At 44.9% G+C, this 25,212-nt stretch overlaps 1 protein-coding gene across 8 annotated transcripts in view; it reads left to right on the top strand.

Moving 5' to 3' along the window:
* Positions 1-3,178: 3,178 nt before the first annotated feature.
* slmapa (sarcolemma associated protein a) overlaps positions 3,179-25,212 on the top strand; it is a 39,180-nt gene continuing 17,146 nt past the window's right edge. For 7 of the 8 annotated variants that reach the window (XM_069712616.1, XM_069712617.1, XM_069712618.1 and 4 more), the window contains exons 1-9: positions 3,879-4,756; positions 14,590-14,737; positions 16,055-16,127; positions 21,555-21,591; positions 22,907-22,969; positions 23,236-23,331; positions 23,854-23,925; positions 24,046-24,324; positions 24,905-25,073. In XM_069712616.1, coding sequence (XP_069568717.1) covers positions 4,559-4,756; positions 14,590-14,737; positions 16,055-16,127; positions 21,555-21,591; positions 22,907-22,969; positions 23,236-23,331; positions 23,854-23,925; positions 24,046-24,324; positions 24,905-25,073 — 1,135 coding nt within the window. In that variant the 5' untranslated portion in view covers positions 3,879-4,558. Of the gene's footprint in view, positions 3,328-3,878; positions 4,757-14,589; positions 14,738-16,054; positions 16,128-21,554; positions 21,592-22,906; positions 22,970-23,235; positions 23,332-23,853; positions 23,926-24,045; positions 24,325-24,904; positions 25,074-25,212 lie in introns of those variants that run through there. The other variant, XM_069712620.1, reaches the window with a different exon arrangement.

Consider the following 25,212-nt stretch of genomic DNA (forward strand, 5'->3'; position numbering starts at 1 on the left):
GTTACGTCAAAACAGTCCGAATGTTCACTTACCGTCTAATGGTAAATTTAAAATTACTATTCACGTTATAAATTATAATGACATGTTTATCAGTAATCATGACATGATAAGTTAATTGTTTTTTAAATAAGTAACAAATGCATTGAAATGTCATTTAAAAACAAAAATTCTGTTCTCCACATCCACAACACAAACTCACATCACCGCTTCTTCATCGAAAGGCCGACTCTCAGTCTGAGTCAGGAAGAGGGCAGTTACATCAGCTTTAACTAAATCCTTTAATAGCTCCTTCACTGAGTAAGCAGATGGATGAAACAAGTTGGGGATGCAAACAGAGCCCCCCCTCCCCCCTCCCCCCCTCTCCTCCCTCTTGTTGGCACAAGTTCTGACACAAATCCACCATATTATAGGAAGGTAGATCAATCAGAGTTAGCTCTACAAATGTAACCATCATTTTCAAAAAGACCAACTACTATGGCACTCACCAAACAAAAACAAAAAAGAAAAACAAAATAGATCAATTAATTAGTGGAAAATTCAACAATAGAGACAAAGAGCCAACTTTAAAAAGTCAAACAACAATGAAAAAAATAAAGATGTCCTAATTATAAATGCGTACAAAAAAATGATTTGTTACAATTCCATTTTTTGCAAATGTTAATACAACTTATATCCCCCAAAATAACTTCGTAATACATTGAAAAGCGATGTTACGAAACCCCCACGAAGCCAAGAGTGAGATTAGCAAACAGAAGTGAACCACAGCTTTTACAAAATGACTGAAAGCTGTTTTAATTAAAGTAATGGAGCTCATCTTTCACAGCTTTGTCACCAACATCCAGCTTCTGTCGGCTCAACACAGACGTCAAACTGGGCCAAGAAGCTGAACTCGGTAAGATGCTGTTAAATCTCAAATGATAGTCGACAGCTGGTCCCCCTGCTCGCTCTGCAGGAGGGCCGGGCCGGGCTGCAGGGACGATAGACCGGGACCAGGACCAGGACCAGGACCAGGACCAGGACCAGGACATTTGTCAGTTAAACACTCTTGATAGTTTGAGCTGCATTTCTTGTATGAAAGGTGCTACACAAATAAAGTTTATTACTATTATTATTATTAATCACCCGGCCCGTGTATCGTCCTTCACGCTGGTATATTTGGAGCTGACATTCGGACCCCCTCTGCATGAATCCTCTCAGACCTGCCAGGACTTCCAGCAGAAACTATATGCGTTAATGGGAACAGCACTGAATCCTTAAATCTTTGGATTTCTGAAGAATGATTAATAATGTTTCAAATATAATAATCAATTATTAAATCTTTGACATAACCTTTAACCCAACCTGACTAGACAGACTGGAGCCTGGTCACAGTCCAGCTGCTTGAAGCGCTAAAAACAATGATTATTTTTTTGTTTATGTACCTAATAAGTGACCTATCACTTCATTTGTCAATTCAAAGCAGATTTCTTCATCAGGAGAAACTCACGTGTACTTCCAGCCTTATAGACGTTAAAACAATGCTTTGGACAGTTTGTTTTCATGTTCAAAAACTTGCAAAATGATGAATATGTCGGTCACATCTCCCGTTACGAGACGACCGGATCAGAGGGAAGGAGCAGCAGCGGTGCCTTGTGGTGTTCTTCGCCGTTCTTCTGTCTCATCCAGCATTGATTTAGTCTCAGCTGTCGGCTCACCGCAACACAGCGGGGACGTTTCTGGAGCCATAGGCAGAATTTGATCTCCTCCTGCCGCCCCACCCCACCCCGCCCCACCCCACCCCGCCCCACCCTGCCCCGCCCCACCTTACCCCGCCCCACCCCACCTTACCCCGCCCCACCCGACTCTGCTGTGCTGGTCCCTGAACCAAGTCACCTGGATAAAACACTCTGACGGCCGTTTGGTGAATGTGGTTTACTAAAACGTAACACGACGGGCACTTATTATAGGAAACGAGTTTAAATGTGCACATTGCAAAGTAACTTTTACAATCAGAACACATTTAGATATTTTATAAATAGTAAGACACAATAAAACACAACTTATTTTCGATCCACTGTTCTTAACGTTAAAATCCTCCTCTGTGATTAAATTGTGGGCATTTTTTAAATCAGCATAAAAACAAAATATTTTACAATATTACTTTTCATGATGCCACCTCCCTATTAGATGACTTAGATATCAGTTATATTTTCTAAATTCAGAAAATGTAATTGTTCCTTTATAGCTTATTACAAATACCACATTTTATCCAGCTGAATAGCTTTATGACAACCTGAGAAGAAGATATATCATTTTGTTTATTCATTATTATCATTTTTAATCCATCTATCTATCTATCTATCTATCTATCTATCCATCTATCCATCTATCTATCTATCTATCTATCTATCTATCTATCCATCTATCCATCTATCTATCTATCTATCTATCTATCTATCTATCTATCTATCTATCCATCTATCTATCTCTGTTTCATACACGTTAATCAATAATTAATAGCTGTTATGTATTTGCCTGAGCTGACGGTGAGCGGACTCGATGTGAGCCGGTCCGTGAACGCACCGCGCCTCTCTGCTCTAGTTTCAGTAGCCGGTCCGTGAACGCACCGCGCCTCTCTGCTCTAGTTTCAGTAGCCGGTCCGTGAACGCACCGCGCCTCTCTGCTCTAGTTTCAGTAGCCGGTCCGTGAACGCACCGCGCCTCTCTGCTCTAGTTTCAGTAGCCGGTCCGTGAACGCACCGCGCCTCTCTGCTCTAGTTTCAGTAGCCGGTCCGTGAACGCACCGCGCCTCTCTGCTCTAGTTTCAGTAGCCGGTCCGTGAACGCACCGCGCCTCTCTGCTCTAGTTTCAGTAGCCGGTCCGTGAACGCACCGCGCCTCTCTGCTCTAGTTTCAGTATGGCGGCCGGGACTCGCGGAGGAGGACAACTTCTTCCAGATTCCTCCCAGAAAACTGTCGGAAGGCGACGGCTTTAACACCGAACCACCGCGGGCCAAAAAACAAAAACACGAGCTGGACTGCGTTGGACAGGGGCGGGGGGGGACAACGTGACTTCGCGGCTCCGTCCTGTCCGTGTGAAGCGGGCTGTGATGCGTGAGGATCCCGCAGATCGGATTCTTTCTCTTTTTTTTCCGCGTCTGTTTCTTTGCCTGTCAGTTAGCCGGCTAGCTGCTAGCTGCTAGGTAGCTCGACCGAGCGGCTCCTCCGGCAGCGGGCCCCCTCCTCCCCCTTCACCCCCCCGGCACACCTCCCCGATACGAAAAGACGCGCCTCGCTCGTTGCTGTTTTATTTGCTCCGGGAGACAGGGATGGCATATCGCACCCATTCGGTAAGCGACCTGGTCGAGAGGGGAGGGGAGGAAACGTCCGAGGACCTCGGGGACAACTTTGTCGGCACTCATTAGCCTAGCCTAGCCTAGCCTAGCTTAGCTGTGCTGGTCCAACGCCAGAAAGCGTTCGGCCGAGAGTTAGCGCTTCGCTAGCGAGCTAGCCAATTAGCATTTTTATTTTAGTTGCACAAGAGGGACCCGCTAATCCCGGTTCATCCCGGCGGACTCGGTTCGAGGCGTCTGCGGTCACTAATCAGACGGAGAGAGGACACCGGACCGGAGAGGACACCGGACCGGAGAGGACACCGGACCGCTTTAGTTCGGCCGACAACGTGTTGTAACTCAGGGGAAGATATAGATGTAGATATAGTTTTTTCTTTTAATTCTCGGAACCGTTAGCGACCCTGTCCGGTGTTGACCGGAGGGAGTGGTGACGTGAGGCAGCCCGCTAAAGGTCCCCCCCTCACCACCGGGCCCCCCCCACCCCCCACCACCGCCCCTGTATCAGGGCGACCGGGTCCCTCGGATCCAACCCGGGCTGCTGGAGGTGGTAGATGACACTTCACCGACCGGCTGCACGTTCCGGGTGTTTCTGTGTTTCTTGTCCAGGCGGGACAACACGGCTCAAAAAGCGCGCAATAATTCTTTAATCCGCCCTGAAACGATCATCACGGAGACCGTTGGTCTGCGTTGATCAGCCGGTTGTGTTATTGGCGTGCTGCTGCTGCTGCCTGGCTCGTGGGCCCGGAGATCAAACCAGTGGGAGTCAAAGCAGGTCTCCCTCGACTTTGCCTCGGCGCCGGAGCGGTTTGATGGACGTGGGGGGCTGTCAGTGCTATACTCAGTCATGTACGTCCTGACACACGGCACCCCGGTCTGGACATAGTGCCTGCTGTCAGATAGAAGAGTCGTTATGTAGCTTTGGTGGTTCGAGTCAGAGAAAAGGGGGAATGTCTTGTCTTTTTTACACCTGTCGGTTTGTTTTGATCATTTCCATTGTTTTGCAGAGTTTTGTTGGGGGAAGCGTCGCAGCCCGAGCTGTGCGCGGCGGACGATGTTTATTAGTTAGTGCCTAGAAGGTTTTTCGAGGACTAACGTGATTCTGCCTACGTTTCTAGGCCGCAGATATAGTAGATTATTCGTCGGGGATCGCGAACAGAAACCCGCCACTCTGGATCAAGAAAACTTGCCCGTCGTCTCTGGTTGGAGTAACACTCTCAAGCCGAAATCAATGCCTTCAGCGCTGGCCGTGTTCGCCTGCCGACCCAACTCGCACCCGTTCCAGGAGCGGCATGTGTACCTGGATGAGCCGGTCAAGATCGGCAGGTCGGTGGCTCGGTGCCGACCGGCCCAGAACAACGCCACCTTCGACTGCAAGGTGCTGTCCAGGAACCACGCCCTGGTGTGGTTCGACCACAAGACCGGCAAGGTAAGACGACTTCCCTCCAAGCTGGTGGAAATCCTCTTACACTTTTTTTTTTTTTTTTAATGAATGGCCAAAATGAAATACTTTGATTGTTAATCCAACTTTCTAAAGCAGGCAATCCTCTCTGATGGCATTATGAAGATTATCTCCACAAATAGGCAAAAAAAGGTTTCCGGTTAAAACGCACCCTTAAAAACTAACAAACAACTGATCTGCTCAATTTATAATGGAATCAGTTGGTTTAACGGTGCGTTCAAGTTCTGCGTGTTTGGATGTGGAAACTGTGGCGTTGACGGTAAATCATAATCCCAATCAAGCACAGGAGTTTGCCAAAAACTCAGTGGGGGGATGAAGGACCAGATACGGTTCCTCTAAGCTGGGAAAGCATGAACAAAAAAAAGAAATACGAGTTTTAATTGAAATCATATCCTGGTGGAAGACAGTCAACAGAAAACCTGTCCAATCAACAGGCGTCACACGAGGCATGAAAAACTGCTCCTGTAATCGTGAACCTGAATGAATCCGGTACAAACAAACATGTCTGAACTACGTGGAGATGAAGTGGAAGTTTCCATCACTGCGACTTCTCACAACCTGTTTGCGGTAACGATACTCGCTGCGCTTTGTTTTCTGTTTCTACCCTGAACAACCCGGGAAGGTTGGCGTGTCGTCCTCGTAACAAAATCTCAGCTTTCAAACCAAATCGCTTCATATTGGAGTTGTTTGTATTAAATGGTCTTATTTTATCCTGAAACACGACCTGGAGCATTTGATTTAAACATCCCAAGTTTACCGAGCGCTCGACCTCACAGCTGGGTGCTAAATCAAAAATATACTGAGTACGAGAGCAGTTTATCAACGTTCTGTCCGTCTCGTGAGCTTTGTTTTTATTACATTATGTGTCTCATGAGGTTATTTTCTGCCAGTTTGTTGAACATTTAACACAACAGAGGGTGAAAATAGTTTACAGGTTGTGGCGCTAAACTCATAAACTCATAAACACATAAACTCAGCCCCCCGACTGATGCAGATCTTTAAGTCCGGTCTAGGGTGACACTAAATCCTTTTTTTTTATCTGGGGGGAACCAACCTGTTATTTTCCTTAAAACTCCACAGGTCTGAGATCAAATCAGTGCGTTGGAGCATCTGTCGTCGTTTCTCTGTGGAACAGGTTGAGCAGGCCGAGACAGCCATGGGATTACCCAGCTATGTGGCATTCAGGGACTTTGAAATACCTCGAGTGTGTGTGTGTGTGTGTGTGTGTGTGTGTGTGTGTGTGTGTGTGTGTGTGTGTGTGTGTGTGTGTGTGTGTGTGTGTGTGTGAGTCTGAGTCTGTGTCTGAGTCCACACACACACACACAGGATGAGCTATTTATAACGGGACCAGCAGCGTCATGCTTTCCTCTCATCAGGGATAAACGCCGCACACACACACGGTTTGACCAACACACGGACACACACCGAGTTATCGGCACGAATATATTCTTCATAGAAACGGAGGATTAGTTATTTTGGTTACCGTTTTATCACCACAGGGATTTTTTTTCGTGGCTGTGCTGCTGCTAGTTTAGTTGACTTTTAATGGACTTAACTTGGACACTGATTGACCTACAAATAATTTGCAGCGCTGACGTAGACCGATCATATAAGAGAGATTTACCAGTGTTGAACCGACTTTTTATACTTTGAAGTGCCAAACTTTTGTCATTTAAATGCAGCAGCACATAAAGTTGGTGCATCCAATATTTTCCTGCCGCTCTCAGTGATGCAGAAATTGATTTTATGTGATATATATGTTTTCAGGCCTAATAAATATTACTTCGTATCAATTAAATTGTCACATTTTAAATAAAGTGCCTGTGACAGAGGAGTCTTGATAATTACATAAATAAATAATTATATTTGACTTTTAAAGTTTCCCTTTTAATCATATTTAATTTATATGTTGCCTGTCGGTAAGATTTATTGTTTATAACATGATAACTTAGGCATTACAAGGGTATTGGCCTTTTCTTTTTTCTTTTTTAGGTCAATATTCAGTCTGGTTCAGGCTTTACTGTAATTTTTTTGTTGTACATAAATAGTGGTCAGTCATGTGTTTAGAGTATAATTATGACAAATACACAAATGCAAAATACGCAGCGTTTGAAAATACTGAACTAACATGAGGAATGAAGCCCGTAGACCTGCGTTGCCTAACCGCTACCTCATAACTGCAGGTTCCTCTTGCAGAAGGAACATAGTTCGTGACATGAGTCTGCAGTTTTAGTTCATACCTAGTTTCACTTTGCTCTGACATCATGTTGAAACAGAGTTTGAGGCAGGTCGGTGTTAATCGGAGCGTCGCTCTGCAACTGAAACTACCAAAAGGTCTTAAAACGGTTGTCACATGTTTACTCTTCATCCTCCTAACGGCTTCGCTGCTCTGCAGTTTTTCACCTGCGTGGAGACGAGTTGTAAACTGGCTTGGCTGAGATCCAGCCAATCAGACGGCTCGCTGGCCGGTGTGATGACCAGTCAGTCATCTCCTCAGACAAACAGGGAAATATTCAGATGAGACATCAGCGCTGTCGCTTGTGGTTTTTCGTACTTCTTCCTTCCTCTGTAACTGAAAAAAAAAGTCCTTAGGTTGATCAGAGATGTTGTGATTACGTGGGTTGTTTTTTTTTTCATCGGCGCATATGTTCCGTTCATAGCTGTTTGTTTTGATCGATTATATGTTGCTGCGCTAAAAGTTTACATTCAATGGAAGAAAAAAAAAAGACAGACTATGATTATGATGACTAATAAGAGTTAGTGATCTGACTCGGGCCATAAAAGGCTGTCAGTGTTGGATTTCTTTCACCGTAGCTTCTCAATTTGGAGATGCAAAGTTTTTCTCCTGCAAAGTCGATCTGATTGGAAACCTGAAGATACTACGTCCCGCCCGCCGACAGCTGTAACCTGACTGGGGTACAAGCCCCTAAAAACAGCTTATTTTTTAAATTGAATGACGGGATTATTTTCAGAAGGACCACCAGATGAAATGTACTGACTTTGCATGTCATCAAGTTGAATGGGAGTCTATGGAGGCTTTTTGGAGTCGACCTCTAGTGGCACTCGGTGGTATTGCAACTTTTAAGGCACTTTCGCATTGACCGAATTTTTCCGACCTTTGTGTATTGTTTTTTTTGGGGGAAATTGTGTCAGTTTAAATCTTACTTGATGTTTAAATGTTAATCTATTAAGAGATTGTTAAGATTTTTGATGAATATCTGCATTTGGTTTCTAGTCCGTGTCATCATGTATCTCGACCGGACCCCCCTTGAACTGAGTGACAGCTCATTGGTCCATACGGGTCATGTGATCACCAACCAACACATATATTATTTGTAGCTGCCCTTATGAAGGCCTGTGTTTTTTCTCACTATGATAGAACAGCCACGACCGATCAAAGGCTTTTTTAAAATGAATTAATTAACCACCCTTTGAGGGTGCTTTAAATTTCTTCAAGTTTTCAACTCAAACTTTAGAAGGTAAAATGTAGTATTATTTGTTTTACACACCCCGTCCCGCCCCCCCGGTGAGTGTACATCCTGCTGCCTGCAGCGTTTGCAGCGGTGTGATTCGACGTCGGAGCTAAATTTGTCTCCTCCCGTCCTGGATGTTTCCCTGGATGTCACCAGGCCGTCGTCATGTTCGCTCAGCTCGCTCTCCCTCTCTCCATGCAGGATTTAGAGCTGGGAAGAATGTGTGTGGGGGTTGGAGGGGGGGGGGGGCAGACAGTAATGTAACCACGAATGAATGTTTTTTTTATCGGCTCGAAGCCTCGCGGTCTGACGCAGGTGTAAAATACCAGCCAGCGTGTAGCAGCCTGCGACCGGAGGGGGAATATCCAGGTGGGAAAAACACACCTCGGCACTTCCTGCTGCTGGTTTTAAACTTCATCGCTCAGTTAGGTGCTGTACTTGTCTTTAAAAATGGTTGCTAACAAGCTGTGTTTGTTTCTACTCTTTAGAAGAATTTCAGGTCCACTTTACGTTCCTTGTTTATCTGGTAGAGCAGCTTTATATTTATTTTTTTACATTTAAGGAGAAAATATTTGGATTAAAATGGTGGTTTTACACAGTTGCCACCGTTGTAGTGATTTTTATTTTTTATTTTTTTGCCTCTGCGACGCCGTTCTGGTCGAGGTCACCGTGTTCAACATCGATCCGGGTTTGGACACATGCACGTGTGAATTCTTAGTTTCAGGTAATTCAGACGAACATCGGGCGGTGTTTGTGCCGGGTGAAAGGTTATGTTACCACACACACACACACACACACACACACACACACACACACACACACACACACACACACACACACACACACACACACACACACACACACACACACACACACACAGAGGTGGATGATGTCAGAAGAACGAACATGTCGGCTGTTTGTGAACTCGTCCGGTCGACAGGTGAAAGCGGTCGTCTCTGCGTTGTGATGAAACTCCCTCCGACCGACTCTCGGTCCTTTCGACACTTCCTCACACAGGAAGGAGGAAGCTGTCGACACCGTGCGTTCCTTCACGGGTCCGAGTCGCCGCCAGAATCTACGATACATCATCGGACAACAAGAGCTTTGAAAATCAGCAGTTTCCTCTCTGGAAAACTCAATATTTAATCAGCAGCGTGATTGATCTGGTTAATATCAGGGTTTTTACTGTTAGAGTTTAAACTGATCAGAAAAAAACAACCGAAACAAATATTTGCTTCTAAGCTAAGCAAGCAGCTGTTTGATGAATAGAGTCACAGTTGATCTAAAAGGGAACCTGTTAATGATTAAGATGTTTCCCCTCAACGTTTACAGGATGAGTAGATATTTATTAACTATATAGATAATTATTATTATTATTATTATTATTAGATCGATTATTCAGCTTCCTTCAAGGACATCTTGGTCAAAACTACTCAAATACAAACCGTACATTTTTTAAAAACTTGCAGTTAAACCATCAAACGTCTTGTTTTTTAGTTCAAAAGCACAAAATGTTGCGTTGATAAAAATAAAAGCAGAGAAACTAAATCTCACATTTAATTTTTTTTGCTTTGTTAACGACTTAAATAGTTCATGACAGGGTTCCTGTAGGTCGGGAATACCAGCGAGTTTTGTAAATCGATGTGGATAAAATAATACGTAGTTTTCTCGTCTTCTCAGCTGTTTTTCTGTTCATTATAAGTCGTGAATTTTCATTCATGGAATTTGACTTTTGGAGTTTGACGGGTCGACTGTTTAACTTTCCGTCCTTCGACCGATCCGATAATCAGCTGCTTTCTGTTCTAACAGCTCCGTGTTTGACTATAAAAAGAAATCGATGAGGTTTTGTTTTAAAAGTGTGTTTCGTTGGCTTGTCGCTGAAATCTTTCCAGAAACCAACCGCACACGTGCCGCCTGCAGGAATATGCTCGCAGATTAAAAAATAAAACCGCTCTGAGCGGCAGCAGCAGCAGCTAACGGCCTCTTTTAGAAACGGTGGCAGGAGTCCAGACTTCAGTCAGCCGGGAACCAACAAAACTCTCCATCTGCAGCCCCTTTTTTTAGTTTTTTTTCCAGACGTGCGTCGTAACCTGCGAGATCTCCGCCAGCTTAACATGTCAGCGTCTCGGGATGAGGGAAAATCTCAGGAGACAGACGGCTCAGCGGCACTAAAACGGTCCGTTTCGGCGCGCTTTAAAACACAACTTTGCGGCGCCGGTGGCTCTGAGAGCCGCCAGAGACCACGTGAGTTGTTCCAAACAGTCTGAAGCTCCCGACGCTGATCTGAAGTTTAAAATCTGATCCTCTTGTTTTACTCTGCTGAACGCGAAGACGTTGTTTTGATCGATTGGTCGACTAGCTGAGCTCCCATCACCCGTCGTCAATAGCAACGAGCCCAAAAAACAACATCCAGGGGAGAAGCTTCTCGTTTCGGCATCGCTCGCTGAAGTTTACAAACGCAGCTGGTGGCACGATGTTTATTCTGTAAATAACTTGGTGGTCCGCCAAAAGTTTAAATCCTCTCTGCTCTGCCAAAGATCATTTCTAAGTGAAGACGCTCCACTCTGTCGCGCTACCGGAGAACCCTGAATGTCTCTGCATCATGCCGACACGTCTTCTCGTCTAAGTTCATAAAATAATTCAACAAGGAAATTCAGTATTTGGATCAACTGGCACATAAAAAAAATTTGGTTATGATAATAATAATAATAATACTGAACTTTTTTTTGCACCTTTTATGCAAGAAATGCTTTACAGCGAGAACAATTTCACATGTAAAGGAACATTTAGAAATATAGAAAAGAAATAAAATGAAACACAAATAGAGTTAAAATGTGGAATAAAGATAAATGCGTTTTAAAGACGCATCAGAAGACCCGTGTGAGAACGCAAATTATTTAAACACAGGAAGCCAGCAAAAAATAAATAAATCGCATGTTTAAAAATGTGTTAAACTCCATCATCATCATAGTATTTTACTCTCTGTGGAGTCCAACGCCTCCACAACAGTGTTAATACAACAGATTGATCACACCCACCCTGACTCGCTTCATTCATGAATCAAATATGGAGGAAGATCTGAGGCCTCGTCATCTGTCCACATCAAGAGGCTCCACATACTTTCAGTCGGGAATAATTAACAGAAACTTCAACGGCTTCCTCTTTGTTCAGCGTTCGACCTTCCACGATGTTGACCGCGAACCGCTCGTTGATCTGTACGGTCATAAATTACTCTGACTGCGTGGTTTCCTGTCCGACATCGTGTAATATTGTGTCCATGTAAACCTGAAATTATACAAGCTGTTCGAAATGAGCACATGGAAATGATTTAGTCTTCAAGAACAATATATACGCAGGATATAAAAGTAGAATGGAACAAAAAAAAGTCTCATCTCTGTGATATATTCATATTCTTGTACTTAAGGTCATAAAATGTGTCCCGACTGCCCTAAAAAGTGTTTTATCATCTTTCCAAATGAAGTGAACTCATCGTATCTTCATGTTGAAGAGCTGCTCTGATTTATTACAACTTCCCGGCAGTATATAAAAATAAAATTTTGTTTAAAATGAAAATTTTCTGATGGAGCAGATTTGGCACTTAGATTTAACCTTTAAAGATTTATTATGAGTTAAAACAGCATTCATTTATTTATTTTATTTTATTCTGCACTTAGGAAAATATATTTTTTCCCCCTTTTCTCAGATGGAAGTAAGTTGTGAATTTGAGAGAAATTATCTGTCAAGTGATTGTGACTTTCTCTTGATTAGCGTGTGTATGCGTGTGCGTGTGTGCGTGTGCGTGCGTGTGTGTGTGTGTGTGTGTGTGTGTGTGTGTGTGTGTGTGTGTGTGTGTGTGTGTGTGTCCAACCAAACTGGTGTCATGTGCCGACCTGCTGACTGTTTAAATGGTTGTTGTGCCGCCCGCCCGCTGACGGTTCGTGGAAGGCGGAGGTTACACTAATGAAGGAGGAGACGGAGGGAGTGAAAAGAGAGGAGGACAACGAGGGATGAAGGGATGCAGTGTTTCCCAGAGAAACGCTGTGCTCGTGGGGGGAACATCGTCCAAAGGGCGGGAAGTGGTGCGTTCATGTGATCGTTCACACGTCGGAAAAATGATCCTTTTAAAAAGCTTTCCACACACGAGTCTTTTGTTTTCTGTTCTGTTGCTGAACCCGTTTTATATCTTTCTGTACGTCGCTGTTGTCGGTACCAGTTTTACTTTCGGTGCTAAAGAACAAGTGACGTCACATTTTCCCGAATTGAAGCATTGACTTCAGAATAACTGACCGCTGCTGGAAGTTAATTCTTTAATTCACATTTGTTTTGTGGAAATAAAAAGTTTTTTTTTTTTTGTGTGTGTATGATTGAGAAGGTTTAAGTGTTAGTTTGGGAAATAAAACGCTGACCGACGGCAGAACCTGAACCGTCCCGACGGATCGATTAAATTCACCAGTTTACCGGTGTCTTCCTCCCGTTCAAACCGAGGAAGGACGTATTTCATGCCGTGTTGCCGTTCGACTTCTTCATCGCCGTCATCACTTTATTATTTACTGAAACAATCAAAGAGTCGAGCAGGTGTTTTATTAAAAAGGAAGGCGTCAAAGACAAAATGAGAAATGGGTGAACCGGCCGTCTGCTGCTGGCAGGTGGATTGTGTGTGTGTGTGTGTGTGTGTGTGTGTGACTGTGTGTGTCTGTCTGTCTGTCTGTCTGTCTGAGCCATATGTGATGTATAGATGGAGAGTGTGTGTCCGTGTGTGTGTTGTTGCTGGGTGAAAAGCTCTATAGTTAGGTCCCTCCCTCGCTGTCTCCAGGTTACCATGGGGACAGGAGGTAAGTGTGTGTGCGTGCCTGTGTGTGTCCTTATCATGAGCTGTGAATTGGTAGTTTTCGTAGCACACTGCAGTCGGATAAACAGCGACGTGAAGCAGTCAGTCTCTCTTTCCCTGCTTCTTGTTTTTATTACCCTCTCCTCCTCCTCCTCCTCCTCCTTCTCCTCTCCTCACTGTTGAGTCCGAGTCTCCTCTCTCTCTGGTAGGAGGACACTCAGTGCTTTTCAGTCATGAGGAAGAGCTGAGAGCTGATGAATGAAACTCCTGGAAGGACAGACAGATCAGATTGGTCTCCTGAATCATATACGACTGCAACAGCTGTTAAAGTTGCTGTTTGTGTTTTCCTATCGTTGTTGTTGTTGTCGTCGTCGTCCTCGTGGATTCCCGCTGCAAGTCTGTGTCTTTAAATGGGATGAAATGTCGCTGTATCTGAGTCTTTGTGTATTTCCAGATTAAAATCAGTCACGCAGCTCTGAGTGCTGACGAGAGAAAAGTTGGGATGCAGTTGAGAATGGAGGATCAAATACATCACAAAATAAAAAATATAGTAGTTACTGGACGTAACTGCGGTTCTATGAGTACCTTTTGTTTCTTGCAGACAATAGTCGGGAAACACTGGATATATTAACTGCAAAAGAAAGCAAACCATTTTCCTCATAGATCACCTTTATTGTTCTTAAAAGATGTGTTTCGGTTGAATAGTGTAAAAAAGCTGACGAGGATATTTTGACACAGGATAACAGGAAGAAGAGAAGAAGATCTTGTTGGTGATGGACGTCCGTCAGTGTTGCCCTTAGCAACAACATCAGTCACTTTTTTTTTTCCCCCTCCTGCTGTGAACCAGCTGCTCAACGCTATTTTTTTTTTTATATTGTTTCTGGTTTTCGATTGTTTAAAAGTTGTAAGTAGTACTTTTTATTTTGGTGTCACCTTCATTGATGTTCAAGGTGAGCTGAGCCGATACTAAAAGGTGACCTGGCCTCTGATTGGTCGGGACATCGTGCACAAACTCAACGCTGTCAACTTGCCGAGCTTCATTCATTGAAAATCAAAATTGCAAAAATACCAGAACTGCCATCGCCTCTCTTGTTTGTGTGTTTGTGTTGACGCCGACATCACGGAAGTTCGATGTGGCGTCGCCATAACAACGATGCTGTTTATATATAGTAGTACAATTGGGGTCCGGGGAGAAGACTTGGCAAAACTATTATTAAAATATGGACATATTTAGTGATATTTACACACCTGAACAAATCTCACAGTTGTTCCCTTTATTATTACACCAACGTTATTCAAATAGACCTTGTGGTTGCAGAGATTTACTCTTTTTATTATGGCTCTGCAATTTATGAGCAGAGGCCTAAAAAATAGTTTTTTTTGTTGTTGTTTTTTTTTACAAGGTTAAAGATTTTAAACTTCAGTTTCACGTACGTGTTGTTTTGAATCCGTTTGTTCTCGCCGGGTTTGTGTTCATTTGTGTTTTTGTCTTTTTCCAGTTCTACCTGCAGGACACCAAAAGCAGCAACGGGACGTTCATCAACAGCCAGAGGTTGAGTCGCGGCTCGGAGGAGAGTCCGCCCTGCGAGGTGCTCTCCGGCGACATCATCCAGTTCGGCGTCGACGTCACCGAGAACACGCGCAAAGGTACGATCGCACTCGCACGTTGTTTTTTTCCTCTTCCTTCGTGATGACATCCGATCCTGAAATAACTCCACCTGACCGACGCTTCGGGGCTCGGTTTGTTGAGACCGACCTACTGTTCACACGCGCAGAGCAGAGAGCACGTATATGGGTCAGATTTTCAGCTCCACTTGCGCCGCCGGAGACCAGCGGCAGAATTCAAGCTGCGTCGGACCTTATTTACATGAGATCATGGTGTCGGGTTAATCCGTGAACATCGCTGCTCCACAAATACTCCAGAAAACCTGACTTTAAACACATAAAACCGACACATCAGTCTGAAAACGGTTCTATGGAAATACACTCAATGACATCATCAAATAATAGGAGTGAAATAAATACTTACTGCAGAATGAAAATAAATTAGTAATCTCCTGAAACCTCCGATTTGAATTGGATTATAAAAAAAAAAGATAAAATCTCCATAAATTTGTTAAAAATAAGGCGTGATTGTTTATACATTTACATTTTGTTTTAGTTGTTATATTTCCATCATTAATTAGATATTAGCCCTCAGAAAGACACGTTTTTAGGGGCGTGTCCTGTTTGATTGACAGGTCTGTGGTGCAGTCACATTACAGCTATCGGTGGGCGGGACGTAGTGTCGTCATGGTTTCCAATCAGATCAGTCAGATCCACCGCTGGCTCCTTTCTCACAGCTCGCCCAAATATGGTCACTTCCTGCTCCAAAATAGCAAGATGGCGACGGACGAAATCTTAAAAATTGCAGACTAAACACGTTATTAACTTTTTGCCTGACGGTTCGAGACCCGGGAACCTTAAAGACGGTTTCTCGTTTGTGAGTTTGAGAGCTGCCCCTGATACCGCGACCGTTGTTTAGCGTGTAGTCGGGAGATGGAAGATGGTGGACGGACGCCGCTCGGAGGTTCAGGGGTTAAATCGCTGCCTCCTTCTGCCTTCATGTTGGAATGTCTTTGAACCAGAACTGGGATGCTGGTGTGCATATGTGGAGGAAAAATACAAGCAACGCTCACACACACACACACACACACACACACACACACACACACACACACACACACACACACACACACACACACACACACACACACACACACACACACACACACACACACACACACACACATGGTGACTCCTCGTGTGCTTCCGTCGGTTGAATATTTCAAACATCTGAATAACGTTGAAATCAGCGCGCCTCGTTTCTGCTGACGGTGCAAAAAAAATAAACCCATGTCAACGTTAAGCTCCGACTCCAAAGACAGTTGTCCGTTAACATGTTGTTGTTTTTTCTGCCTCCAGTCACCCATGGCTGCATCGTGTCAACAATCAAACTCTTCCTACCTGATGGGATGGAGGCGCGCCGGCGGAGCGAGTAAGAGACGATTCACGAAGCCTTTTTTCTGTCGACCGGTGAAACTGAAACCGTCTGTTTGATGGTTCTGATGGAGATTTGTTACCGAATATCTCTGATGGGTTTAATAGTTCAGCTAACAGTGGTGGCCTGGCTGCTTTTACACACACACACACACACACACACACACACACACACACACACACACACACACACACACACACACACACACACACACACACACATGCTAAATTTCTGCTTGCACAGTGATGTGATTATTGTCAGTCTAGTTGCTGATGAGGGCAGCCATTCAGTTAATGAGCTGCAAGAAGTGTGTGTGTGTGTGTGTGCGTGTGCGTGTGTGTGTGTGTGTGTGTGTGTTATTTTAATCTGCATGACAACAAAGACCTTTGTTGGTCAACTGGTGGTCTTATGCGTAAGTTGATTCATGCTGAGAGAGAGAGAGAGAGAGAGAGAGAGAGTGTGTGCATGTGTGCGTAGCGACCCAGCGTGGAGCTTCCTGCCGTAGTACGAGTCCCACCTGCGTGTTTACCGTGTGCGAAGCGTGTGTCGGCGGCGCCGCGGTGGGCGGGGCCATCTGCTGCCCTGCTGTCCAGTCTGGAACAAACACAGAGGAGCATCCTGACCAGCATGAATACACACACACACACACACACACACACACACACACACACACACACACACACACACACACACACACACACACACACACACACACTAAAATGTCATTTAAAAAAAAAAAAATTCTCTTCAGACTGAGCTGAGCAGATATCTTTCGTGTAGAATAAACACGGCGTCGGATCGAACGATCGGACCGAACTCCAGTTTAAAAGCAGCTGCCGAGATAACGAGCGGCTCGGACGAACTCTGACCTCCAACGCGGCGTCGGCAGCGTTCGCTGTGACCTTTGACCTTTAACCTCACAAGCCTCAACAGCACACGGACGGACTCTGAGATCAGCTGCTTTATTTTAATATAAACTTCAACAAATCTAAATATTAGCAGCTGTTAATTAATCATGAATTAATCCTAAATTGACATCGTCTCAGATCCACCTCCTCCGGCAGGTCGTATTTTCCTCCACGGGGAGCAGCTCTGAGATGTACAGCTGAATCACAGATTTATTATTAGCTGAAGAATGTCTGTTGGAATTAAGCGTCCGGAGGTCGAGTACGTCTTCATGAAGACGGAGACCAAATCTGTGAAACGTAATTCGCTGATATATACGTACATATACATAGAGGGGAAGGAAAAGGATTTAAAGAAGAAGAGCTGCACAGAAAATCCTTGAGAATAAAAAGTGTAGCTGTTAATGGAAACTAGTCGGAGAGACCAAATTATAGTTTTGCAAAATTCTCATTTTATTTAAAATCAGAAGAAACCCAGATAGGACCTGATCCCTTCCGGGTTATTCTGGGTTTTTCAAGCCAGACCTGATAAATGAAAACTCACTTCCTTTAATGATAATCAATCAGGCTGCACATCACAGAAATATGTATTTATTGAACTTGTTTATTCAGTAATCAAAATGTATTCACTTCCATTTATAATAAGCATTTAATTCATCACTCCTAGGTGGCGCTGTGGAGGCGGGAAGGATAGGGTGGTGGGGGGGGGGGTTGTTTGTGTTTTTTTATTTTCAACATATTCTTCTTCTGTTAGGATTCTTTTTTTTTTTTTATCTGAAAAACAAACAAACACTCTATTAATGTGTTATTCATGTTTCACAATACAAATAATCCGAAGAGAAAAGAAGAATAAAACCTCCCACGTTACTGTGACTTTCCTCCTGATGTGAAACACCTGCCGTGACGACGCCGGGCCGGTTTGCTGCCAGAGAAGTTAGTCAGCGTGCAGCGGCAGCAGCTTTGTGCGTTTGTGATTCAGTGTGAAGTCACTTCGGGACGAGAACAGAAGAACAGGAAGAGATCCCGACTTTAAAAACTCTGCTTTCAATTCATCTTCAATCTGACGGAAAATACTTTTTACTGCAGTCGTTTGTTTTTGCTCTCGTATTTTTCCCCGCATCGCTCATAATTCCTCCTCGTGGTGAATGAGGGCGTTTGATTTTATTGAGATTTTTTTTTCCCCACCGCCGCCTCCCCCCTCTCAGGTGAGCAGAGCTTGTGAATGTTGTGGCTCCGCCCCCCTCCTCCTCCCTGCAGTGCCAGGTATGTGTGCTAATCTGGGACACCTTCAGCCTTGTAAAGTATCAAAACCTAGTGGGGAGTTTCTCTCTCCCCCCTCCACACATCCCTCCCACAGCCAGGAGGGAGGGAGGGGGGGCGGAGCTACAGCAACATGCAACAAGTTAAAGGAAGAAAGAGAATCTGCTGTTTTTGCTTTGAGAGGAGAAAAAGGAAGGAAAGAAAGTTTGTGTTGTGAGTTCAGTCCCACTGGAGGGAAGACAAATGGAGACCAGTCAGCTGCTCGGGCCCAACACATAGAGGAGACATAGAGGAGACAGATAAGCAGCTGAACAGTGAACTTTGCACCTCCTCCTTCCCCCTTCCCTCCCTCCCCCGTGATAAGATCAGCTGACACACGCAGGAAGAAGACCTGACAGGTAACGCAGCTTTTATTTCTTGTTTTACCCTCGAACCATCCCGATCGAGCCGCCAGCTGTAAACTGTCTCCGGTGATTCACCTTCTGTTATGAAGCCAAACCGGTTTTTGACTGTTTAGCTTCTTGGAAGCTGGTAAAATCTGAAGGTGTTGAAAACAAACATCCTTTGCTCTCCTACTGTAATCACAGGTCGCCCTCTGTTTAATGGATGAGCTCTAAGATTTAGTCTGCTTTCACCGGAAGGGGGGGAGGTCCGGGTAGAGAGGAGGTCCGGGTAGAGAGGAGGTCCTGGTAGACAGGAGGTCCGGTGAGAGAGGAGGTCCTGGTAGAGAGGAGGTCCTGGTAGAGAGGAGGTCCTGGTAGAGAGGAGGTCTGGTGAGAGAGGAGGTCCGGTGAGAGAGGAGGTCCTGGTAGAGAGGAGGTCCGGGGAGAGAGGAGGTCCTGGTAGAGAGGAGGTCCGGGGAGACAGGAGGTCCGGTGAGAGAGGAGGTCCGGTGAGAGAGGAGGTCCTGGTAGAGAGGAGGTCTGGTGAGAGAGGAGGTCCGGTGAGAGAGGAGGTCCTGGTAGACAGGAGGTCCTGGTAGAGAGGAGGTCCGGTGAGAGAGGAGGTCCGGTGAGAGAGGAGGTCCGGGGAGAGAGGAGGTCCTGGTGAGAGAGGAGGTCCGGGGAGAGAGGAGGTCCTGGTAGACAGGAGGTCCGGGGAGAGAGGAGGTCCGAGTGGTACCGAGTTTTCATTGTTCATAAGGTGGTTTTTCTGTTGCACTTTTTTTGTTTTAGGTTAATAACTACTTGGAAAAATAGTGTTTTTCTTTTTTTAACTACTTAAATTATGTTTTTTGTTTTTAATCCATCTAACATTTCTGTCCAGACAAAAGATCCAAACATGTAAATGTTGAGTTTTAAATGATGCGGAAGAGGAAACGAATTACTGCATCCTGCAGGCAAATCAGACCTTCAGGACAGACTGTTACTCGGAGCGTCCAGATATCGCCGAGCGATCTGCTTTGGTCGCCGTGGTAACAGCTGTCTTTCCGTCGCCGTAGATTCAGCTCACCTGCATCTGCAGAAATTTTGATTGGAATCACATTTCAAACCGAACATCGAATACGGTTTGGATCCAGAAGGCAAACAAGAACCCGCGTTTCATCTGGTTTTATCTTTATTTTTTATTGATATAAGCAGCGCGACGACGCCTGCTGCGATGATGCTGTGTGATTGACAGGTCGGCTGCCGGCCTGAAGGAGGGAAATAAGACGACATCATGCGCAGCGATGCAAATGAAAGCGTGACAAACTGATTGAACGGAGCAGAAAACCAAAAATAATCCGACCGACTAAACGATGACACGTGTTGATTGGCGTCTGTAAGATTTCAGGTTTTGTTGTTTCTCAAAACGCTTAACTCGGCGTTATCGAGACGAGGATTGTAAAGTCTGCGGCGTTCGCCGTGATGGAGGACGCCGCCGAGGCTAAACGAACAAACGTAACGCCATTTATATAATGTGTTGTATATTTCTTTTATGCTTGGCTTGTGTTGTGAGTTCAGTGGGAGGAGGTGGTGTGATCTGCCCGGTCGATAGTTACACATTAACAGACTCGCGTTATATTTCCCCCCCGAGACAGTCGAGTTTCCCTTCGTTCACTCTTGACTTTTATCTGAATCCATTCTGGAGAATCTTTAATAAGTTATCGCTCCGCAGTCGCGGTTTAAAACTAACGTGGTGTGACCGGTGAAGCCGACCGCATCCCTCCCTCCTCCCCCGCGGCCGAACTGTCACATCCGTCACCGACTTTCGCTTCACTTTAAGGGAAACGGCGTCCGGCTCCGATGATTGACTCGGTTGGACGTTCACTTCGCTCCGAACAACAACCGCAAACGCACCGATTGGACTCGCTGAACAGCCGCTGCAGTGTTTGTGTGTCGGAGAGGCTCCTTTCAGCCTGAAGCCACTTCAGTGTGTGTTTGTTCATTTAAAAGTGGAAAAGTGCCGAGATCATCCGTTTTAGAGATGAAGTCGATGGAGGAGAAATCTTACCGGACGATTCATTCTCCCTTTTTCTGTTTATTTTAAGCTTCTAGTATCGTCAGCTGTTTATTCAGGTTATATCCAGATTGGATATAAAAGTGTTCGTAGCTTCCAGGTCTGTAAAATGGTTCTGATCCAGAAGTGTCTTCATCTGCAATACCAGCGAGTGCCACTAGAGGTCGGCTCCAAAAAGCCTCCGGCTCCATAGACTCCCATTCAACTTCTCTCATCAAATCCAAAGTGAATAAAATGTGTCCATCAGTTATCTCGGTGTTGTTAGCTAAAGTCACTCCTTCTTCTTAGTTTTCTGGAGGTCCATCTGAAAATAATCCCTCATTCATTAGAAAAGAAGATTCAAGAAGACCTGGTTTTGGGGGCGTGTCTGTTTGATTGACAGGCCTGTGGTGCAGTCAGGTTACAGCTATCGGTGGGCGGGACGTAGTATCGTCAGGTTTCCAATCAGATCAGTCAGATCCACCGCTGGCTCCTCCCCCAGCTCGTCCAAATATGGTCACTTCCTGTGTAAAATTTTATCCATCTGATAAAAAAAAACAAAACACAGATATTACGTTTCGCTTTGAATAAACACAACTTTACATCCTAAAGCAACACAAATTCAAAGATTGATTTTTGACTTTGTTGCGCTGAGAAGAGATTTTTGTTAAACAAGGATTTAAAAAAACAAACAAAAAACGTGTCTGTCACAAGACCTTCAGGGAGTTATTTTATTATTATTTTTTTCCCTTCCTGTCACCGTGGTTACTCCATGTGTCTTCGCTCCCTGCTGTTTCCATGGCGACTAACTGTTTTCTCCCCTTCTCTCCTCCTCTTCCAGTGTCATCCAGGCTCCGCTGCCGTTACCTGTAGACAAGGTAAGAGCCGAGGTGTCGCGTTCGTGTCGTCGTCCCGCCCCATGTGCGAGTTGTTCGTCTCGCGTTAACATGTACTGCTGCTCCTCAGGGAAGCAGCTGAGTGTGTGTTGATTAGATTTAACACACATAAGTGGTCTGTGCGCACACACACACACACACACACACACACACACACACACACACACACACACACACACACACACACACACACACACACACACACACACACACACACAGAGAGTTGAGTAGTCAGCTGATAGAGGAATGCAGGGATCGGGATCGCTGCCAGTTGGTGCTGCGGCACGACAGAAAAGCTTTTCATGTGGATCAGGAGACAAAGTTTTTTTTTCCCACCGTTCAGCTTCGAGCCTCCAGGTGTTTTCACATCCATTTACATGTTTGTTCGCCAAAAGTAAAAAAAAAAAAAAAAAAATGCACAGCGGCCTGTTTGTTGTCCGATCAGAGCCAAAACTTGTGTGATGTTCTTCTGGAGGTTGAACTCTTTGCTGCTTTGTGTTTATGGAGATTAAAGATGGCCGTGTGACTGAACCCTAGTCAGATTCATGATGTTTGTAGGAACTTCGGCTTCTTTTGTTCAGCGGGGAAAGAAAGCAGAAAAACTTTAACATTAGGGATGAACGATTAAAACGATCTCGGTAATTAACACCAGAAAACCAAAACAAATGACGGAAAATGTCGACGGAAGACGAGGAAATTATGGAGAAGGGTGGTCGCAAAATATCTGACATCTGTGATGTGTTTTATAAAACATGAACTTTTGCCACTGTCAGCAGTCTTTGGTCTATTTTCAATTAAATATGTGCCTTTGCCTCGCATCAGTGGAACCTGTGTGTGCGTGTGTGTGTGTGTGTGCTTTGAGACCTGAGAGGATCCTGATTCACGACACTTAATTATGTTAGAGAAGTGGTTCAAATGTAATCACAGCTCCTCCCAGCCAAACACACACACACACACACACACACACACACACACACACACACACACACACACACACACACACACAGAGGCGGTCACACACTGACAAGACTATATGTAGTGATATGTTCGGGATCGGAGCCTGAAATACTCAAAATTGGTTTTAGGTTTCAGGTTAGAGTTAGGTTTAGGTTAAAGGTTGTTGGGGTTGTCACTGAATGTCCTCACAAAGATAACTGTGCAAACGCGTATGTGTGTGTGTGTACACACACATATGCAGCACATACTTTTGTCCTCTGTTGTTTCTCATGTTTGTTCACCTTGACTTCACAGAACAGCCTGAATGAACTGTCAATATGTTCCCATGTGTGTTTTGTAGGTTGCAGCCAACACTCCCAGTATGTATTCTCAGGAACTGTTCCAGCTTTCCCAGTATCTGCAGGTAAAGCACTGACACCTACTGGTCACATACTGCAACTACAATAAGAGGGATGGAATGTCATAAATGTGACACGCTTTATGAATATTGATTAGCAAATACAAAACAACCCGGTTAAATAACACAAAGCACATTTCATCACATAAATGTCATCATAACATATTTTCCTGTCAAATGTTTATTTATTTTTTTTACTTTTATTTATCATGTTTGAATCATTGATCACCTCCCTCCCTCCCTCCCTCCTCCATCCCTCCTCCCCCCTGCAGGAGGCCTTACACAGAGAGCAGATGTTGGAGCAGAAGTTAGCCACCCTGCAGCGCCTCCTCGCCAACACCCAGGAGGCGTCGGAGAGCAGCTGGCAGGTAGGAAGCTCCGCCTTCATTCTGTTCACGTGGAGAGGAACACGTCCAGCTGTTTACACACTCGGTCCGATTAGTAGCATCATGAAAGATGACGTGGTCATAAAGGGACGGCTGCATTAAGTACAGGAAGGTCAGACACCGGGACGGTTAGAGAAACAGGTCAAAAGAAAACAACGTTTAACCATGTTAGAAGCACAAAATTAATTTTAATTTAAAAGTAAAATTCACCAAATTGGGATGTCAACAAAATCAGGGAGACGAGAACGCTTCGCTTCCGGTGGAGTATAAAGCTCCACAGAAGAACAAAGCGGACGTCCAAATATGGTCACTTCCTGCTCCAAACCCACTCGAGTCGACTCCTCACCGTGACCTCTGAAAACGTACACAACGCTGGGATGGTTTTATGTTGAATTGTTGTAAATTGTGTCGTCTAGAAATGATCACGTGACAGATCAGGAAAATTAGGATGCTCATTAACAGCAATGAGAAGTGAACCATCGTTCAACGTGATGTCTCCACCAGGCTCTGATAGATGAGGACCGTCTGCTCTCCAGACTGGAGGTGATGGGCAGTCAGCTGCAGGCTTACTCCAAGGTAACACACACACACACACACACACACACACATGCACACACATCCTGTCAGAATTCCTCTTCAATAAAAAAAAAAAAAAAAAGAAGAGATTTAAATGACGTCCCGACTTTCCCGTCTCAGTCGCAGACGGAGGAAGGGATCCGTAAAGAGCTGCTGGCGCTTCAGGAGGACAAACACAACTACGAGACGACGGCGAAGGAGTCGCTGCGGAGGGTCCTGCAGGAGAAGATCGAGGTGGTGCGGAAGCTGTCGGAGGTGGAGCGCTCGCTCAGCAACACGGAGGACGAGTGCACCCACCTGAAGGAGATGTCGGAGAGGGGCCAGGAGGAGCTGAGGGAGCTCGCCAACAAGTACAACGGCGCCGTCAACGAGATCAAAGAGCTCACCGACAAAATCAAGGTACCTGCACACGGACACGGGAAAACTCTCAATTCAGTTTATTTGACCTGGTTTATAGCAAAATGTCTCTTCAAGTTTCTCTTAGTTTTTGACAGACTTGGTACATCTTTTATTATTGTTTTCAGGATACAAGAACCGGCATAATTTTATTTTTTATATTATGGAGGTTAGACTTCCCTAAATCAAGAAAAATATACAAATAAATAAATAAAATTATTGAATTTCCCAGAAGGAAAAAAACATGGAAAAAAATATTTAAAAAAACCTCACATATATCTTCATGAATTACATCACACAATAAATGAATGACTATTTTTTTAATTTTAGTGTGAGACCAGAACCGCTGTTTTAACTCATTAGTTCAGTTCTGGAGCCTTTTGTGGCCTTTAAATAACTCGAATAACTTTCTGAACCAAACCAACTCTTTAAAACTTCGAATGCTTTCATCCAAAGTGTTCTGACCAAACTACAACCCACTTTTTTCTCATTTGTTCTCTTCCTTTTTCTTCTTCTCTCTCATCCCGACTGCCTCTCATTCCTCCTCCTCCTCCTCCTCCTCCTCCTCCTCCTCTTCTTGCAGGCGGCGGAAGGCCGTCAGGAGGAGCTGACTCAGCGGGGGGCGACGGAGAAGCGGGAGTTGGAGCTGCGGATCGAGGAGATGGAGGAGAAGGAGCAGGTTCTCCAGGCTCGCATTGAGGCTCTGCAGGCCGACAACGACTTCACCAACGAGAGGCTCGCCGCCTTGCAGGGTACACACACACACACACACACACACACACACACACACACACACACACACACACACACACACACACACACACACACACACACACACACACACACACACACACACACACACACACACACACACACACACACACACACACT

This window comes from Brachyistius frenatus, unplaced genomic scaffold (assembly GCF_029030835.1).
Source record: "Brachyistius frenatus isolate BFR_SWC_R1_liver_20210118 unplaced genomic scaffold, ASM2903083v1 Contig_111, whole genome shotgun sequence".
Classification (NCBI taxonomy): domain Eukaryota; kingdom Metazoa; phylum Chordata; class Actinopteri; family Embiotocidae; genus Brachyistius; species Brachyistius frenatus.